The sequence below is a fragment of the Oncorhynchus masou genome, chromosome 27 (genome assembly GCF_036934945.1).
Source record: "Oncorhynchus masou masou isolate Uvic2021 chromosome 27, UVic_Omas_1.1, whole genome shotgun sequence".
NCBI classification, from domain to species: domain Eukaryota; kingdom Metazoa; phylum Chordata; class Actinopteri; order Salmoniformes; family Salmonidae; genus Oncorhynchus; species Oncorhynchus masou.
In genome coordinates, this window is record NC_088238.1 from 21,734,355 (window position 1) to 21,754,903 (window position 20,549).

Genomic DNA, 20,549 nt, shown 5'->3' on the forward strand with positions numbered 1-20,549 from the left:
TAAACATATCCCAGCTCAGGTCACCTAACAGTACGAACTCTGAAGATAGATGGGGCGCAATCAATTCACATATGGTGTCCAGGGCACAGCAGGGGGCTGACGGGGGTCTATAACTAGTGGCAACAGTCAGAGACTTATTTATGCAAAGGTGGATTTTTAAAAGTAGAAGCTCAAACTGAACTCTGCAAACTATCTCTGCAGTAGATTGCAAATCCGCCCCCTTTGGCAGATCTATCTTGACGGAAAATGTTGTAGATGGGGATGGAAATGTCAGAATTTTTGGTGGCCTTCCTAATCCAGGATTCAGACACGGCTAGAAGATCAGGGTTTGCGGAGTGTGTTAAAGCAGTGAATAAAACAAATTTAGGGAAGAGGCTTCTGATGTTAACATGCATGAAACCAAGGCTTTTACGGTTACAGAAGTAAACAAATGATAGCACCTGGGGAATAGGTGTGGAACTGGGGGCTACAGGGCATGGGTTAACCTCTATATACCTCTATATCACCAGAGGAACAGAGGAGGACTAGGATAAGGGTATGGCTAAAGGCTATAAGTGTAACAGCGTTCTTCGTTTGTTGAAAGAGAGTCGGACCGAAATGCAGCGTGGTGGTTACTCATGTCTTTAATGTAGAAGATAGCGATACATGAAATAACTTAAATAAATACAAAACAACAAACGGAACATGAAAACTAATTACAGCCTATCTGGTGAACACTACACAGAGACAGGAACAATCACCCACGAAATACAAAGTGAAACCCAGGCTACCTAAATACGGTTCCCAATCAGAGACAACGAGAATCACCTGACTCTGATTGAGAACCGCCTCAGGCAGCCAAGCCTATGCAACACCCCTACTCAGCCGCAATCGCAATAACTACAAAACCCCAATACGAAATACAACAACATACACCCATGTCACACCCTGGCCTGACCAACTAATTAACGAAAACACAAAATACTAAGACCAAGGCGTGACAATAAGGACTGGTCGTCTAGTGCGTTGGGAACAGAGAATAAAAGGGGAGATTTCTGGGAGTGATAGAATAGATTCAGGGCATAATGTACAAACAAGGGTATGGTAGGATGTGAGTACAGTGGGGGTAAATGTATGCATTGAGTGATGATGAGAGAGCTTGCATCTTTGGAGGTGCCAGCTAAGCCAGGTGAGGTCTACCCATGTCTGGGGTGTGTGACAAAAAGCTATCTATGGCATGTTGAGCTGGAATTGGGGCTCTACGGTGAAATAAAACAATAAGAACTAACCCGAGACAGCAGAAGACAAGCCATATTGACATTAGAGAGAGGCATGTGTAGACGAATGATCATAGGGTCCAATGAGTAGCAATAGGTGAGTCCTGGGGACGTTCGGTAGTCGCTACTATGCTAGGCGAGCGGGAGGAACGGTGTTCAGAAAGCTAGCGGGCCGGGGAGAGCAAATGGGTCTTTGGTGACAACGCAATGGAAAAGCCTATTGAATGGATTGGCGGGGCTCCATATCAACAATAAAGGGTCCAGGCCAATTGGCAAAAGAGGTATTGTAGCCCACGAATTGGCGGGTATACCTCTTCGGCTAGCCTGGAGATGGGCCTAGCTCGAGGCTAGCTCAAGGCTAACTGGTGCTTTCTTCGGGGCAGAGACGTTAGCCAGCGGTAGCCACTCGATTGCAGCTAGCTAGCTGATGGGTGATGTGGTGGAGAAAAACAGTCCGATATCATGCTGTGCAGACTGGCAGGTATTGACTGAGGACCGCTAGCCATGGCGAACAGTGACTACTAGCTAATAGTTGGTTAGCTGGCTAGCTTCTGATGGAGGTTCCAGTTATAACGTATAAAAATAGCAGATCCGTACCTCATTGGGTGGGGCGGGTTGCAGGAAAGTATATTTCGATCGTAGGTGGAAAGTGAGATTAAAATATACACGGAAAAACTGACTAAGACAAACACACGTCCGACAGCTACGCCATCTTGAAAATCACTGAGCACACACACAGTAAATATACACACACACACACACACACACACAGTAAATGCACACACATGAATAGAAAATACACACACACACATGAATAGCAAATACACACACTCACACACAACCCACACACGCAGAGCGAGACACACACACACAGCTGGTGGTGATAGAGGCTCCTGGTGTGGCTCAACCTCTGGATTTAAAGGGTCAGAGGTTGCTGTGTGGATGATTGCCATCATGTAGGGTGCTGATTATTTCCCAACACGGTAATGGGTTCAAATCCCAAGCAGGACTCAAGAGACTCTAACGCTTCAATCCAAACTGACAAAATGGCTCCCATGTCTGTAGGGCTGTAGCAAATAAACGACCTGGGTGAAAACCACTTCAGAAAGCAATGGAGCAGTCCAGAGCTTGGCCATGGAACCAAATAGGGTCCTGATGGTATGTGGACCTGTTGTCTGCTAGTATGGCCGCCCTAAGCTTCAGGCCTAACTGGCTGTGATAGGGCGTTATAACTGAATCAGAGTAGGCAGGCAGGTAGACAGCCATGGAGACAGACAGGCAGGCAGGCGTCCCTGACAAGCAGATTGTGTCATTGGGTGGTAATGTGGTCTCTGGCCGGGATAGGGACATCTCTGGCTGCTGTGTGAGGATTAAGCTGACAGCAGCACTTTCACATCCACCATCAGTCCCACTGTGTCTGGGCTACACACACACACACACACACACACACACACACACACACACACACACACACACACACACACACACACACACACACACACACCCCGGGGCCACACATCCAAACGGATGACATCAGCTCGCCCCCAATCTGTGTGTCAGTGTGTGTGTGTCTATCTTTCCATCCCTCTCTCTCTCTCTCTCCATACCTGCCTGGGTCGGGCTGTGTGTGTGTATGACGAGGCTCCTGTGGTCCATGGATACAGAGTGAAACAGCTGTGAGGGGAAAGAAAGCGTTGTTGTTTTTGGATCTCCCCAGATTAAAGGGACTGGTTTGAGTGGATGCCTAGTGCCTCCAAGCACCTCTGTATTTGCTGTCAAGTGTCTCCAGGTGGCAGAATTATTGTGTCATACTGTAACCCCAAAAGTGACTGCTTTGATTCTCTCGGGGCTAAGATGTGGAGCGAGACCAAAGGGATGTTTGAAATGTGATGAAAGAGTACAGAACCCTGGAAGGAGGAGAGGAGGAGAAGACATGTTCTGAGCGTCAGGCTGTTCCACAAGGACACAGACACCATGATCAAGTCTTTCTTTAGAGGTAGGTACTGTACAGGCAATGTACACGGTGGAATGTTGACTATATCATTTCCATGTCAGAAAACTGACTTTTACAGAAAGTTGGCTATATGATGGTGCTAGATTGTGAAATGTTTGCTCAACATTGTTTGGCTTGTTGTTTGTACTGTAGACAGTTACTTGAGGGAGTTTGGTATCAGACTTAAGATTCCACCAAAACACTGATGATGAACCCCCCCCCCCCAAGTACTGGAAGCCTCTGATGACAAGCTGGATGAATAACCAATCTGTCACTGTACACATCTCCAGGTTGCTTCATCACTCACGTCTCTGTTTGACTGCTGCCTGAGTGGGGCTCCCCAGATTCCCAGGCACAGCTAGAGGGACTAGGGAAAACTTCACTTCCACTCTTCTTCTCTTCTTCTTTTTTAGCAGAATCTTTCACTGAGAGATCTGAATGCGGTGTGATCTGGGACTTTTGGGACTTTTAAGACTGGTTTCCCAGACTCAGATTAAGCCTTTTTTACTGGACTTAAAATAACTTTCAATTATTTTTTTCCTGATAGAGCTGGTAGAGGACGGGCAATCCTATTGGTGTCAATGTTATCTCTGCAGCTAACACATTGCTGTCCGTATCAGACACAAATCCCAGTGTACCTGAGTTCTCTCTACTATATCCTTGGTCTTACATCTCAGTGGCAAGAGACTGATATGTGACCGCCAGTGAAAGGAGCTTCCACTCTCACTCATTTAATAGAAGGTAATGGCTTCAGACATTCCAACAGGATGCTGCTATGCAGACCATTACAGACCATTGAATAGCGTGGCTATGGACTGAGTCGCAGGTTGGAGATAGACATGGGGAGGGCTTGCACTGTAACACCCTTCCACTATGGTCGGAGAACTCGCAACAAATGTATCAATGGATGTCTTGCAGCTACTCCGAAAGGGAACGTAATGTAATATACATACTGTCATTTGTCTTACATTGTAGATATCATGTCCATGGCACCCAGTCATCAGTGATGCTACAATGCTAGGTAGTAATAGTGTTCCTGTGTGATGGTATAATGCTAGGTAGTAATAGTGTTACTGTGTGATGCTACAATGCTAGGTAGTAATAGTGTTCCTGTGTGATGGTATAATGCTAGGTAGTAATAGTGTTACTGTGTGATGCTACAATGCTAGGTAGTAATAGTGTTCCTGTGTGATGGTATAATGCTAGGTAGTAATAGTGTTACTGTGTGATGGTATAATGCTAGGTAGTAATAGTGTTCCTGTGTGATGGTACAATGCTAGGTAGTAATAGTGTTCCTGTGTGATGGTACAATGCTAGGTAGTAATAGTGTTCCTGTGTGATGGTACAATGCTAGGTAGTAATAGTGTTCCTGTGTGATGGTATAATGCTAGGTAGTAATAGTGTTCCTGTGTGATGGTACAATGCTAGGTAGTAATAGTGTTCCTGTGTGATGGTATAATGCTAGGTAGTAATAGTGTTCCTGTGTGATGGTACAATGCTAGGTAGTAATAGTGTTCCTGTGTGATGGTACAATGCTAGGTAGTAATAGTGTTCCTGTGTGATGGTACAATGCTAGGTAGTAATAGTGTTCCTGTGTGATGGTACAATGCTAGGTAGTAATAGTGTTCCTGTGTGATGGTTCAATGCTAGGTAGTAATAGTGTTCCTGTGTGATGGTACAATGCTAGGTAGTAATAGTGTTCCTGTGTGATGGTATAATGCTAGGTAGTAATAGTGTTCCCTAGGTAGTAATAGTGTTCCTGATGGTACAATGCTAGGTAGTAATAGTGTTCCTGTGTGATGGTTCAATGCTAGGTAGTAATAGTGTTCCTGTGTGATGGTTCAATGCTAGGTAGTAATAGTGTTCCTGTGTGATGGTATAATGCTAGGTAGTAATAGTGTTCCTGTGTGATGGTTCAATGCTAGGTAGTAATAGTGTTCCTGTGTGATGGTACAATGCTAGGTAGTAATAGTGTTCCTGTGTGATGGTATAATGCTAGGTAGTAATAGTGTTCCTGTGTGATATAATGCTAGGTAGTAATAGTGTTCCTGTGTGATGGTAATGCAATGCTAGGTAGTAATAGTGTTCCTGTGTGATGGTTAATGCTAGGTAGTAATAGTGTTCCTGTGTGATGGTTCAATGCTAGGTAGTAATAGTGTTCCTGTGTGATGGTACAATGCTAGTTAGTAATAGTGTTCCTGTGTGATGGTTGCTAGTTAGTAATAGTGTTCCTGTGTGATGGTATAATGCTAGGTAGTAATAGTGTTCCTGTGTGATGGTATAATGCTAGGTAGTAATAGTGTTCCTGTGTGATGGTATAATGCTAGGTAGTAATAGTGTTCCTGTGTGATGGTATAATGCTAGGTAGTAATAGTGTTCCTGTGTGATGGTACAATGCTAGGTAGTAATAGTGTTCCTGTGTGATGGTACAATGCTAGGTAGTAATAGTGTTCCTGTGTGATGGTACAATGCTAGGTAGTAATAGTGTTCCTGTGTGATGGTATAATGCTAGGTAGTAATAGTGTTCCTGTGTGATGGTATAATGCTAGGTAGTAATAGTGTTCCTGTGTGATGGTATAATGCTAGGTAGTAATAGTGTTCCTGTGTGATGGTACAATGCTAGGTAGTAATAGTGTTCCTGTGTGATGGTATAATGCTAGGTAGTAATAGTGTTCCTGTGTGATGGTATAATGCTAGGTAGTAATAGTGTTCCTGTGTGATGGTACAATGCTAGGTAGTAATAGTGTTCCTGTGTGATGGTATAATGCTAGGTAGTAATAGTGTTCCTGTGTGATGGTACAATGCTAGGTAGTAATAGTGTTCCTGTGTGTAGTAATAGTGTTCCTGTGTGATGGTAAAATGATAGGTAGTATTAGTGTTCCTGTGTGATGGTACAATGATATGTAGTAATAGTGTTCCTGTGTGATGGTACAATGCTAGGTAGTAATAGTGTTCCTGTGATGATGATAATGTAGGTATTAGTGTTCCTGTGTGATGGTATGGTAGTAATAGTGTTCCTGTGTGATGGTACAATGCTAGGTAGTAATAGTGTTCCTGTGTGATGGTATAATGCTAGGTAGTAATAGTGTTCCTGTGTGATGGTTCAATGCTAGGTAGTAATAGTGTTCCTGTGTGATGGTATAATGCTAGGTAGTAATAGTGTTCCTGTGTGATGGTATAATGCTAGGTAGTAATAGTGTTCCTGTGTGATGGTACAATGCTAGGTAGTAATAGTGTTCCTGTGTGATGGTACAATGCTAGGTAGTAATAGTGTTCCTGTGTGATGGTACAATGATATGTAATAGTGTTCCTGTGTGATAGTAATAATGATATGCTAGGTAGTAATAGTGTTCCTGATGTAAAATGATGGTAGTAATGTTCCTGTGTGATGGTATGATATGTAGTAATAGTGTTCCTGTGTGATGGTACAATGCTAGGTAGTAATAGTGTTCCTGTGTGATGGTTCAATGCTAGGTAGTAATAGTGTTCCTGTGTGATGGTTCAATGCTAGGTAGTAATAGTGTTCCTGTGTGATGGTAGTAATAGTGTTCCTGTGTGATGGTATAATGCTAGGTAGTAATAGTGTTCCTGTGTGATGGTACAATGCTAGGTAGTAATAGTGTTCCTGTGTGATGGTATAATGCTAGGTAGTAATAGTGTTCCTGTGTGATGGTATAATGCTGTGTAATAGTGTTCCTGTGTGATGGTATAATGCTAGGCAGTAATAGTGTTCCTGTGTGATGGTATAATGCTAGGTAGTAATAGTGTTCCTGTGTGATGGTATAATGCTAGGTAGTAATAGTGTTCCTGTGTGATGGTAAAATGATAGGTAGTATTAGTGTTCCTGTGTGATGGTACAATGATAGGTAGTAATAGTGTTCCTGTGTGATGGTACAATGCTAGGTAGTAATAGTGTTCCTGTGTGATGGTACAATGCTAGGTAGTAATAGTGTTCCTGTGTGATGGTATAATGCTAGGTAGTAATAGTGTTCCTGTGTTGATGGTACAATGCTAGGTAGTAATAGTGTTCCTGTGTGATGGTACAATGCTAGGTAGTAATAGTGTTCCTGTGTGATGGTATAATGCTAGGTAGTAATAGTGTTCCTGTGTGATGGTATAATGCTAGGTAGTAATAGTGTTCCTGTGTGATGGTATAATGCTAGGTAGTAATAGTGTTCCTGTGTGATGGTATAATGCTAGGTAGTAATAGTTTTCCTGTGTGATGGTATAATGCTAGGTAGTAATAGTGTTCCTGTGTGATGGTATAATGCTAGGTAGTAATAGTGTTCCTGTGTGATGGTTCAATGCTAGGTAGTAATAGTGTTCCTGTGTGATGGTATAATGCTAGGTAGTAATAGTTTTCCTGTGTGATGGTATAATGCTAGGTAGTATTAGTGTTCCTGTGTGATGGTTGCTAGTTAGTAATAGTGTTCCTGTGTGATGGTATAATGCTAGGTAGTAATAGTGTTCCTGTGTGATGGTTCAATGCTAGGTAGTAATAGTGTTCCTGTGTGATAGTATAATGCTAGGTAGTATTAGTGTACCTGTGTGATGGTATAATGCTAGGTAGTAATAGTGTTCCTGTGTGATGGTATGATGCTAGGCAGTAATAGTGTTCCTGTGTGATGGTACAATGCTAGGTAGTAATAGTGTTCCTGTGTGATGGTATAATGCTAGGTAGTAATAGTGTTCCTGTGTGATGGTAAAATGATAGGTAGTATTAGTGTTCCTGTGTGATGGCACAATGCTAGGTAGTAATAGTGTTCCTGTGTTATGGCACAATGCTAGGTAGTAATAGTGTTCCTGTGTGATGGTACAATGCTAGGTAGTAATAGTGTTCCTGTGTGATGGTACAATGCTAGGTAGTAATAGTGTTCCTGTGTGATGGTATAATGCTAGGTAGTAATAGTGTTCCTGTGTGATGGTACAATGCTAGGTAGTAATAGTGTTCCTGTGTGATGGTATGATGCTAGGTAGTAATAGTGTTCCTGTGTGATGGTACAATGCTAGGTAGTAATAGTGTTCCTGTGTGATGGTATAATGCTAGGTAGTAATAGTGTTCCTGTGTGATGGTTCAAAGCTAGGTAGTAATAGTGTTCCTGTGTGATGGTATAATGCTAGGTAGTATTAGTGTTACTGTGTGATGGTATAATGCTAGGTAGTAATAGTTTTCCTGTGTGATGGTATAATGCTAGGTAGTAATAGTGTTCCTGTGTGATGGTATAATGCTAGGTAGTAATAGTGTTCCTGTGTGATGGTTCAATGCTAGGTAGTAATAGTGTTCCTGTGTGATGGTATAATGCTAGGTAGTAATAGTTTTCCTGTGTGATGGTATAATGCTAGGTAGTATTAGTGTTCCTGTGTGATGGTTGCTAGTTAGTAATAGTGTTCCTGTGTGATGGTATAATGCTAGGTAGTAATAGTGTTCCTGTGTGATGGCACAATGCTAGGTAGTAATAGTGTTCCTGTGTGATGGTACAATGCTAAGTAGTATTAGGTATTATCATACCTCTTACCCTGAGGGTTTTACAGGATTCAATGAGATGATGAAGTCAGTGCTCCCTCTCAATCTCCATCTTTCTGTCTTTCTTTCTTTCTTTCTCTCTCTCTCTTTCCTTCCTTCTCAACCTCTTTATCGTTCCCCCTGCTTACTCCATCTCTCTCTCTCTCTCTCTATCCTTCTCGATCTCTCTCCCTCCTCTCTCGCTTTCTCTCCCCACTCACTCTCTCTCCTTCCATCTCTGTCTCTCTCTTTCTCTCTCACGAGGTCTCTGAGAGGTCAGTCATCGATCACTCCAGGCCGCCTCACACGGCCGTCCACCAGCACCTCCAGGAGGGCCACTCTATTAATACAATTCTGGGAAAGGTGAGTGGGGCGGAGGACCTGCTGTCGTCATGCCAACGAGCCTCAGAAGGGTTTTGTCGATGCTCAGGTCCCCCAATCAATCCCACATTAGTGATCATCAATTTGCAGATTAGTTTAGTAAAACCTTGGACATGTTGAAGGAGGGCCACCACATGTGTTTTACCTCACTGCACTTGAGAACAAAAGCACTCTGTTGTTGTGTGATGGGATAGGGATATGGGATAGGGATTATGTGCCTGTTAATCATTTGTGCCACTGTATCCCCCAATGAAAACGCAACCTTCTTTCTCACATATTTCTCTCTCTCTCTCTCTTTCTCTTAGTTCAATGAAGGTTTATTAAAGTGTATCTGACATCTAATCGGGTTGATTAAGGCAGCAGTCTATAAAAACAGTGACTAAGCACATCCACGGCTAAGTGGCCGTGCGTTACCACCGCCACCAATGAACAGAAAGTGCGGGCGAAAGCAGCTTTTCGTCAGTGCCCTCGCTCAGCCCTCTCCACCCCACGTTACCCGACTCCCGGTCTCCCGTGGCGGCCGGACAGCACTGAATGGCACCGTAATCCATCCCACTAATTCCCAGGCATTAGGAAGGCCGCCATTTCCTAATTGGCTAACGGGTTAGATTAGGATCTGGACAATGGGGCACGTTGACGCCATCTCTTGCTGTCATAACAGGAGGATTAGGGAAGTGAATAGAGGGGGCGACTGAGCACCTCCGGCCAGAGGGCCCCAGAGGGACCACAGCACAGGCCTGACTGACACACTGTCACAACACACTGGGCCTAGTGGGGCTTTACCCAGCCAAGCGGAAGCTGATCCCATCACCAGCTCCTGCCCACACAGTCCCCCTATCCCAGCCCCTTCAATGCACTGCAGCCCATTGACACACACACTGGGTCTGACTACTGGAGGCAGTGGAGCTGGAGATTTCAATTTGACATGGAACAGTTTCTCCCAGAAGTGGCTTGCTAAGTGAAACTCAAGGCTGTTTAGAAACTGGCTGCATGTTGTTTGTCAGGGACAGAGTACAACAAGTATATGAGATTCAGAGGTCAAGCCTGTCTCTGTGTGTCTGTATCTCAGTAAGCTAGGTCTTCGACTAGTTGTGAAAGCAACAGCTGTTGCTGCTGGCTACATGTGGTCTTTTAATGCAGTCTGAAGGCTAGCATATGTGTAAGGAGCGGGGGAAGGTAAGCGGGGTGGACAGAGGTACAGCCTCAAGTCTTCTTCTGCAGTCTGTCACATCACGTTGGCTAGTTCTAAAACCACACTGACTGTAATAGCTGCTCTCCAAGATGGAGAGAGGGAGGGAGGGGGAGAGGTCAGACTGAGAGGGGTCAGGGATGTGCTATAACTATGCTTTGAAAGGGTCTTCTGGTCATGAGGTGTCTTTCTCACTCTCCTCTGATTGATGGATGGCTGGAGACCTGTGAGTTGACATATGGTCTGCAGCCTCAGGACAGGAGGAGGACCAGAGAGAGACCAGGCAGGGACATAATGCAGTGTCCCCTAAGTTCTACACACTCTCTACACACTTAGAGAAGGGGATATTTCTCCCTGTGCTTTTCTGCCTCTTGCCATAGTAGCTGTGGATTGTCAGGCTTGATCATAGCTACTTGAGGGTTGATATAGTATCTTGGGATAGAGATTGAAGTCTGGATGTAGTATATCTTACTATTTCTCTCCAAAGCCTGGGGATATGCACTCACTGAACCAAACCTCTGTTGCGCCGCCATCCCAGCAGTGTTTGAAGTTGGAGCCAATATTTCCACTTGCAGATGGTCTGACACACTCATTTAACTGTCGTGGGCTGCGATGTAGTGCATTTCTTTTGACCAGAGCCCTATGGGCCCAGTGGGCCTTGGTCTAAAGTAGTGCACTATATAGTGAATAGGGCCCTGGTCAGAGGTAGTGTACTATATAGGGAATATGGCCCTGGTCTAAAGTAGTGCACTATATAGGGAATCGGGTACCATTTGGGACACACACATGGATTCACATACTTGTGATCCAGTTACCGATGCCTCTGCCAATCAGCGATGTTAAACAGTGTAGATATACTTAAGGGTCATGCTAATGCATGACATATGAAGCGCAATGCGCAAATGGCTGCCCTTCTGGCTGGGTACATTTATTCCACTGAAGTGCATTGTTGAATGGGTTTGGATTTCAAACGAGGCAGGATAGATGCCCTGACCCGGAATCCATTACTGGACAATGGTACTAAGCTGGATGTGTTAAGAGCTGATCTAATGGCCCCTGGCTATGAAACCCTATGGATGGATATAACTGTAGTGTAGGGAGATAGCCATGGGAGAGATGGGAGAGTAGAAGAGGCCTGGCTGGCCGGCAGCTCTACTGCCCACGTTGCAACTCTAGTCTACTCCGTGAGACATACTTCATCTCCACGCCTTCTCCTCACAGACCCTTCACTCTCTCTCTCTCTCCCTCTCCCTCTCTCCTTGCTCAGCGGAGAGGAAGAGATGTTCAGACATCATTATTGTTTTCTCTATCGCTATCCCTTATTCTCTCATACCCTACTCCTCTCTCCGCTCCCCGGGAGTTCCAGGGAACATTTTGTACGTGGAAAGACGACAGCCGCTTCTGAGTCATTACAGCGTCTTACCGCGGGACAAATAGCTGGGTATCCGCCACAGTTATCTCTGGTAATCTGTTTGTGTTATTCTCGGCATTGTTTGCAGATTGCTCCAGTGAAAATCCTGGCTTCCCCTCTGATGAATCGTCTGTGCTCTTTCTTTCTTTCTTTCTTTCTTTCTTTCTCTCTCTCTCTCTCTCTCTCTCTCTCTCTCTCTCTCTCTCACTCTCTCACTCTCTCACTCTCTCACTCTCTCACTCTCTCACTCACTCACTCACTCACTCACTCACTCACTCACTCACTCTCTCACTCTCTCACTCACTCACTCACTCACTCACTCTCTCACTCTCACTCACTCACTCACTCACTCACTCTCTCTCTCTCTCTCTCTCTCTCTCTCTCTCTCTCACTCACTCTCTCACTCTCTCACTCTCTCACTCACTCACTCACTCACTCACTCACCACCACTCACTCACTCACTCACTCACTCACTCTCTCTCTCTCTCTCTCTCTCTCTCTCTCTCTCTCTCTCTCTCTCTCTCTCTCTCCTTGCTTCACCCCCCACCGAACAGGAGATTAACAAGTAGGATGTTTGTTGAACATGAAAAAGCCTTTCCTGTACAGCACAACAATACACAGCTTTAGTGTAAATGATCAGCACTCTAGAAATGCCCTAGGTGCCCAAATGCCCACGGGAACAGCTTTGAAAATACCCACTAGGGGCAATGCACCTACAGTATGTCATTTTGATTTATTTGGTATGCGGTCCTACTTTATTGTAAATGTATACCAATGGGTATACAGATAAATATAGACTTCTTAGATCAGTGACTAGGGAAGAAGAACCGTTAGTCTATCGAGGATGTGTTACCTCCATCATGCTCAGTGTTGATTTCTAAATGGCAAACCATAGGAGCCGTTTAGGCCTGTTTATATGTCATTGTATATGTTGTCTGTCAATGGTTATTTTAACTTGTTTGTCCACTAGAGGGAACTATATTTTGGGGTCACTGGTCACATGAAGCACAGGTGACCAAGAAGGGTTGGCAGAGACGGAAGAAGAGAGGGCGTACAGTTCTTACCGTATCACAGAGCATGCTCGTAGATTTGACCTCTGCACCTTTTATATGCTAATATTTGTATTGGATCTATAAATGGGGACTGCGAAAAGAGTTACGGTTGCAAAGCAATTTCTGTGGACGTTTTATGGACATCTCTCTGCTGTGCCAGTGGCTTTTTATAGACAAATGTCTCTCTTAAACCAGCTTGGATGTTACACTAATGTCAAATCTAACAGATGACCCAGAACTCTGAAAGTACATAAAAACCACTTTCACGCCTTATCGGTTGCTTCTATTAGAACGTGTCGCCACAGAAAAGTCCCCACTGGAAGACGGTGCTAATTATACAGTAGTTCCGTGGCATCAAAGGTTCCTTTTGAAGTGTTGTGCTCTGTGTCGGCCTGTCGGGAGGTGTATTCTGTTGCCATAGTGTATCTCACACATAAATACACACACACACACTCTCCTCACCACTATCAACATGGCTCAGATGTGCCAGCCTCACGCCCCTAGACCATCCCCCTTCCACTCCTCTCTCAATCCTCACCTAGAACGCTCTCTGCCTGGTGTGTTTTGATGTGGAGCACCATGGTTTGATGTTGATGCTGGACTCTGAGAGGATTTGGGTTTTCCATTGCATGGTATCTGTTGAAAGCTTTTCCCATCTCAGGACAGATTCATCAACATTGAGCTTTAAGACAACGTTGGCAAGGGCTTTAATGGCCTTGGTGGAGTCATTTTCTTTTCTTTACATTATTTCACACTTGGACTCCCTGTCAGCAGCGTTGAGAGAGAGGGTGGCGGAGTCCAAAATCGACTTACTGAAGAAAAGAGTATCTCACAGCTCTTGTGACTGTCGTGACAGAATGGCGTGGGGTCATTCAGTTTGGACCAATCCAGCACCTCCCGTCACCGCTGTTACATCAAAATGACATGTGACAGGCGATAAGAGCTTGTGGCACCAGACTAAGTTGGCACACATGGCTGCATCATCTTGTGACATGGTGTCGCAGACATATGAACTGTCTGACTCAACAGACACACACTATCAAAAGCGGCCATAGGCCAGGCTCTTCCAGCACCAAAGGCTGCCATAGGCCAGACTCTACAGTATCGAAGGCTGCCATATGCCAGACTCTACAGTATCGAAGGCTGCCATAGGCCAGGTTCTTCCAGCACCAAAGGCTGCCTTCGGCTCATCCAGCACCAAAGGCTGCCATATGCCAGACTCTACAGTATCGAAGGCTGCCATAGGCCAGGTTCTTCTAGCACCAAAGGCTGCCTTAGGCTCATCCAGCACCAAAGGCTGCCTTAGGCTCTTCCAGCACCAAAGGCTGCCATATGCCAGACTCTACAGTAGCAAAGGCTGCCATAGGCCAGGTTCTTCCAGCACCAAAGGCTGCCTTAGGCTCATCCAGCACCAAAGGCTGCCTTAAGCTCATCCAGCACCAAAGGCTGCCATATGCCAGACTCTACAGTATCAAATGCTGCCATAGGCCAGGCTTTTACTGCAGTGTTAGCACGGATATGAGAATAAGCTGTTTAACACCTCAGGGATGGAGTACCTTGGAGCTATCACAGCCAGCATCAATTAGCCTAACCTCTGGTGCTCGAACAGGCTAATTAGCACACTGCACTAGCAGGAGCGTTTATGAACTAATTTATACCTTGATATACCTTTAGCATCCTATCCTCCACAGCACAACACTGACTGGAAATTACAGCTGTCTTTCAAACATGCACTATGCTTAGGAGAGAGAGTTTGTAAAACATGTGATTTACATTTACATTTTGGGATTTTTGGATCATTTAGCAGACTCTCTTATCCAGAGTGACTTACAGGAGCATATCAACACCTTTTTCCCCTAGTTGGCTCTGAGATTATTTTTATTTGTTTATAGTAATAAAAAAAACTTTTACCCCCTTTTCTCCAATTGGTAGTTATAGTCTTGAAACAGTCAACTCCCGTATGGACTCGAAGGGTAAGAGCCGTGTGTCCTCCGAAACACGACCCAACCAAGCTGTACTGCTTCTTGACACAATTCCCACTTAACCCGGAAGCCAGCCGTACCGATGTGTCAGAGGAAACACTGTGCACCTGGCGACCGTGGCAGCGTGCACTGCGCCCGGCCCGCCACAGGAGTCGCTAGTGCACGATGGGACATCCCTGCCAGCCAAACCCTCTTCTAACCCGGACGGCGCTGGGCCAATTGAGCGCAGTCCCATGGGTCGCTGCCAGCTGTGACAGCGCCTGGACTTGAACCCAGAATTTCTAGTGGAACAGCCAGCACTGTGATGCAGTGCCTTAGACCATTGCGCCACTCGGGAGGCCCTGGCTCTGAGATTCTAACCAGCGACCTTTCGGTTACTGGCCCAATGCTCTTAATCGACTGGTAAATGTGTCGAGAACTAGCCACTTATGCTAATGCTAACATGATTAAAAGGGTGCCACTGTTAGAATTTAGCAGGCTAGCATTCTCGACTCACTCGCGATAACATGTAGACAGCAGCCCTGTGAGGTTTGGTAGAGGCTCTGTGTCTACCGTCTTTGAGAGGTGTTCACACTCTGCATGCAGATTGAACTCATTTCTCTCCTCTTTGTTGGAGTTGCATCACTCAGCTGAAACCTTCCTGTAAAGTTACCTAGTGAAGGGCTCATCGCTCATCATCCCAAAGGACAGCGCTTAAGTATTCAGTTGAATTCAAATGTGCAACCCACTCAGAATACATGAATATAACTGATTCAGGGTCAGCTTGTCCTTAATCGGCCATTCTGTTCTTATTCTTTATGAGAAGCTGAGGTTTTCAAAGTATGATCCTTTTGTTGAAGGGATACTTCGGAATTTTGGCAATGAAGCCCTTTATCTACTTCATTCCATTTGTATGTCTCTGTGTCCCTTATGAAGGACGTTAAAGTGAGTTTTATTAGCTAACTAGCATTGGCTCGCAAAACTACCACAAACTTCCTTCATAATGGACACATTGACATAAAAATGGTATCCATGACTTCATCTGACTCATTAACCAAAATCCCAAAGTATCCCTTTATTTTATTTGATTTATTTCACCTTTATTTAACCAGGTAGGCAAGTTGAGAACAGGTTCTCATTTACAATTGCGACCTGGCCAAGATAAAGCAAAGCAGTTCGACACATACAACAACACAGAGTTACACATGGAATAAAACAGTAAATAATACAGTAGAAAAATAAGTCTATATACAATGTGAGCAAGTGAGGTGAGATAAGGGAGGTAAAGGCCAAAAAAAGGCCATGGTGACGAAGTAAATACAATATAGCAAGTAAAACACTGGAATGGTAGATTTGCAGTGGAAACATGTGCAAAGTAGAGATAGAAATAATGGGGTGCAAAGGAGCAAAATAAAAAATAAAATACAGTAGGGGGAGAGGTAGTTGTTTGGGCTAAATTATAGATGAGCTATGTGCAGTAATCCGTGAGCTGCTCTGACAGCTGGTGCTTAAAGCTAGTGAGGGAGATATGAGTCTCCAGTTTCAGAGATTTTTGTAGTTCGTTCCAGTTATTGGCGGCGGCCAAAGGAAGAATTGGTTTTGGGGGTGACCAGAGAGATATGCCTGCTGGAGCGCATGCTACAGTTGGGTGCTACTATGGTGATCAGCAAGCTGAGATAAGGGGGGACTTTACCTAGCAGGGTCTTGTAGATGACATGGAGCCATTGGGTTTGGCGACGAGTATGAAGCAAGGGCCAGCCAACGAGAGCATACAGGTCGCAGTGGTGGGTAGTATATGGTGCTTTGGTGACAAAGCGGATGGCACTGTGATAGACTGCATCCAATTTATTGAGTAGGGTATTGGAGGCTATTTTGTAAATGACATTGCCCGAAGTCGAGGGTCGGTAGGATGGTCAGTTTTACAAGGGTATGTTTGGCAGCATGAGTGAAGGATGCTTTGTTGCGAAATAGGAAGCCAATTATAGATTTAACTTTGGATTGGAGATGTTTGATGTGAGTCTGGAAGGAGACTTTACAGTCTTACCAGACACCTAGGTGCTTGTAGTTGTCGACATATTCTAAGTCAGAACTGTCCAGAGTAGTGATGTTGGACAGGCGGACAGGTGCAGACAGCGATCGGTTGAAGAGCATACATTTAGTTTTACTAGCATTTAAGAGCAGTTGGAAGGCCACGGAAGGAGAGTTGTATGGCATTGAAGCTCGTCTGGAGGGTTGTTAACACAGTGTCCAAAGAAGGGCCAGAAGTATACAGAATGGTGTCGTCTGCATAGAGGTGGATCAGAGACTCACCAGCAGCAAGAGCGACATCATTGATGTATACAGAGAAGAGAGTCGGTCCAAGAATTGAACCCTGTGGTACCCCCATAGAGACTGCCAAAGGCCCGGACAACACGCCCTCCGATTTGACACACTGAACTCAATCAGAAAAGTAGTTGGTGAATCAGACGAGGCAATCATTTGAGAAACCAAGGCTATCGAGTCTGCTGATGAGGATGTGGTGATTGACAGAGTCAAAAGCCTTGGCCATGTCAATGAATACGGCTGCACAGTATTGTTTCTTATCAATGGCAGTTAAGATATCGTTTAGGACCTTGAGCGTGGCTGAGGTGCACCCATGACCAGCTCTGAATCCAATGGTCGGTAATCTGTTTGTTGACTTGGCTTTCAAAGGCCTTAGAATGGGTAGAATAGATATAGGTCTGTATACAGTATGGGTCAAGAGTGTCCCCCCTTTGAAGATGGGGATGGCCGCAGCTGCTTTCCAATCTTTGGGAATCTCAGACGACACGAAAGAGAGGTTGAACAGGCTAGTAATAGGGGTTGCAACAATTTCGTCAGATAATTTTAGAAAGAAAGGGTCCATATTGTCTAGCCCAGCTGATTTGTATGGGTCCAGATTTTGCAGCTCTTTCACAACATCAGTAGAAAAATGCTTATTGAAATTCTCAATTATAGTGGATTTATCGGTGGTGACAGTGTTTCCTATCCTCAGTGCAGTGGGCAGCTGGGCGGAGGTGTTCTTATTCTCCATGGACCTTAGTGTCCCAGAACTTTTTTGAGTTTGTGTTGCAGGAAGCAAATTTCCGCTTGAAAAAGCTAGCCTTGGCTTTTCTAATTGCCTGTGTTTATTTGTTTCTAGCTTCCTTGAAAAGTTGCATATCACGGGGGCTGTTCGATGCTCATGCAGAACGCCATAGGATGTTTTTGTGTTGGTTAAGGGCAGTCTGGTCTGGAGAGAACCAAGGGCTACATCTGTTTCTGGTTCTAAATTTCTTGAATGGGGCATGCTTATTTAAGATGGTTAGGAAGGCATTTAAAAAATAACCAGGCATCCTCTACTGACAGGATGAGATCAATATCCTTCCAGGATACCCCGGCCAGGTCGATTAGAAAGGCCTGCTCGCTGAAGTGTTTCAGGGAGCGTTTGACAGTGATGAGTGGAGGTTGTTTGACCGCTGACCCATTACGGATGCAGGCAATGAGGCAATGATCGCTGAGATTTTGGTTGAAAACAGCAGAGGTTTATTTAGAGGGCAAGCTGGTTTGGATGATATCTATGAGGGTGCCCGTGTTTACGGCTTTGGGGTGGTACCTGGTAGGTTCATTGATCATTTGTGTGAGGTTGAGGGCATCAAGCTTAGATTGTAGGATGGCTTGGGTGTTTTGCATGTTCCAATTTATGTTGCCTAGCAGCACGAGCTCTGAAGATAGATGGGGGGCAATCAGTTCACATTTGGTTTCCAGAGCACAGCTGGGGGCAGAGGGTGGTCTATAGCAGGCGGCAACGGTTAGAGACTTGTTTTTAGAGAGGGGATTTTTAAAAGTAGAAGTTCAAATTGTTTGGGTACAGACCTGGATAGTAGGACAGACCTCTGCAGGCTATATTTGCAGTAGATTGCAACACCGCCCCCTTTGGCCGTTCTATCTTGTCTAAAAATATTGTAGTTAGCGATGGAGATTTCGGAATTTTGGTGGTCTTCCTAAGCCAGGATTCAGACACGGCTAGAACATCCAGGTTGGCAGAGTGTGCTAAAGCAGTGAATACAACAACTTAGGGAGGAGGCTTCTAATGTTAACATGCATGAAACCAAGGCTATTACGGTTACAGAAGTCATCAAAAGAGAGCGCCTGGGGAATAGGAGAGGAGCTCGGCACTGCAGGGCCTGGATTCACCTCTACATCACCAGAGGAACAGAGGAGGAGTAGGATAAGGGTACGGCTAAAAGCTATGAGAATTGGTCGTCTAGAACGTCTGGAACAGAGAGTAAAAGGAGGTTTCTGGGGGCAATAAAATAGCTTCAAGGTATAATGTACAGACAAAGTTATGGTAGGATGTGAATACAGTGGAGGTAAACCTAGGAATTGAGTGATGATGGGAGAGATATTGTCTCTAGAAACAATGCATTTGTTTCATCATTGAAACCAGGTGATGTCATCGCATGTGTGGGTGGTAGAACTGAAAAGTTGGATACGGTATAATGAGCAGGGCTTGAGGCTCTACAGTGAAATAAGCCAATAAACACTAACTAGAACAGCAATGGACAAGGCATATTGACATTAAGGAGAGGCATGTTTAGTCGAGTGATCATAAGGGTCCAGTCAGTAGTGAGGTTGGTTGGGGTAACGGCGAATCAGACAGCTAGCCGGGTCATCGGTAGCAAGCTAGCATAGGATGGATGTTTTTAGCCACCTCGTGCGTTTCTGTCGGTAGATTAGTGGGGTTCCGTGTGGTAGAGGGGATCCAATTGGAAAAATAAATATAGTTGTTCTGACCCAAGAAAATTGTCTGATAGACCTATTCAGATAGCAGCCGATAAGACAGCTAACGATTAGCGGGCCACAGATGGGCGTTCAGGTAACGTCGCAACGGAGGGGCCAGTTGGGTAACTCCCTCGGGCAGATAACGTTGGTAGTCCAGTCGTGAAGGCCCGGTGGGGCTCCGCATCGGCAGTAAAATGGTTCCCGAATAGGTGATTGTAGCCCAGCCTTGTAATGTACTGTCATGATGTACACACTCTATTTCTATGATACACACAGTTTACAGTAAGGGCCATAATGCTTACCCTGCTCCTCTCTCCTGTATGCAGGTGTACACAGTTTCTTAGTAAGTTCCCTGATTGTAACTGTGTAACTGTGCTCCTCCCCTCTCCTCTCTGATAGGCACAACCAGGCAGCCCAAGGAAGGAGAGGTCCCGGGGGTGGACTACAACTTTGTGACTGTTGATCGGTTTATGGAATTGGAGAAAAGTGGAGCCTTACTAGAGAGCGGAACTTATGAAGGTAAAAGCAAGCTTTTCGCTTTTGTGGGGGTGTTTCATGTTGTTTTTTTAGTTTTTTTTTTTTGGGGGGGGGGGGTCCTTTCCTGATTTTGTTCAATTGCTTGTTGGAATAATTGTATTAAGTAGCTGCTTGTTTATCCACCATCCTTCCACTCTCTGACAGAGAAGAATGAGTTGTGTGCATTTAGACAGCTGTCACACATCACTGTGACATCATAACATAGATTACAGAAAAGCTGTTTTAATCAGAGTGGAGAAAACACACTCTCGCACACACACCCCACAACAGCACGACACCTCTCCACTCCGCTATCTCCTCCATGCTGGCTCTCCTCTGAGCCCTAATGGCTCCAGAATAAACACAACTCACTCCAGTTTCTCTCCATCTGCCCTGGTCTGTGTGACTCTGTGCTGGCTGTAATAAACTACTGGCTCTCCACTCTGTCAGATACAGGGGACAGATAATGCATTAACTCCATGTCTGTTCCCTCGCTGAGCCCTCC

The 20,549-nt window shown here is 45.0% G+C and overlaps 1 protein-coding gene across 1 annotated transcript in view; it reads left to right on the top strand.

Annotated features, from left to right (window-relative positions):
- Window positions 1-20,549, top strand: part of LOC135515783 (membrane-associated guanylate kinase, WW and PDZ domain-containing protein 2-like) — a 308,130-nt gene that overhangs the window by 195,381 nt on the left and 92,200 nt on the right. The window contains 1 exon segment of the mRNA XM_064939514.1: window positions 19,928-20,047. Within this exon segment, the coding sequence (XP_064795586.1) occupies window positions 19,928-20,047 (120 nt within the window).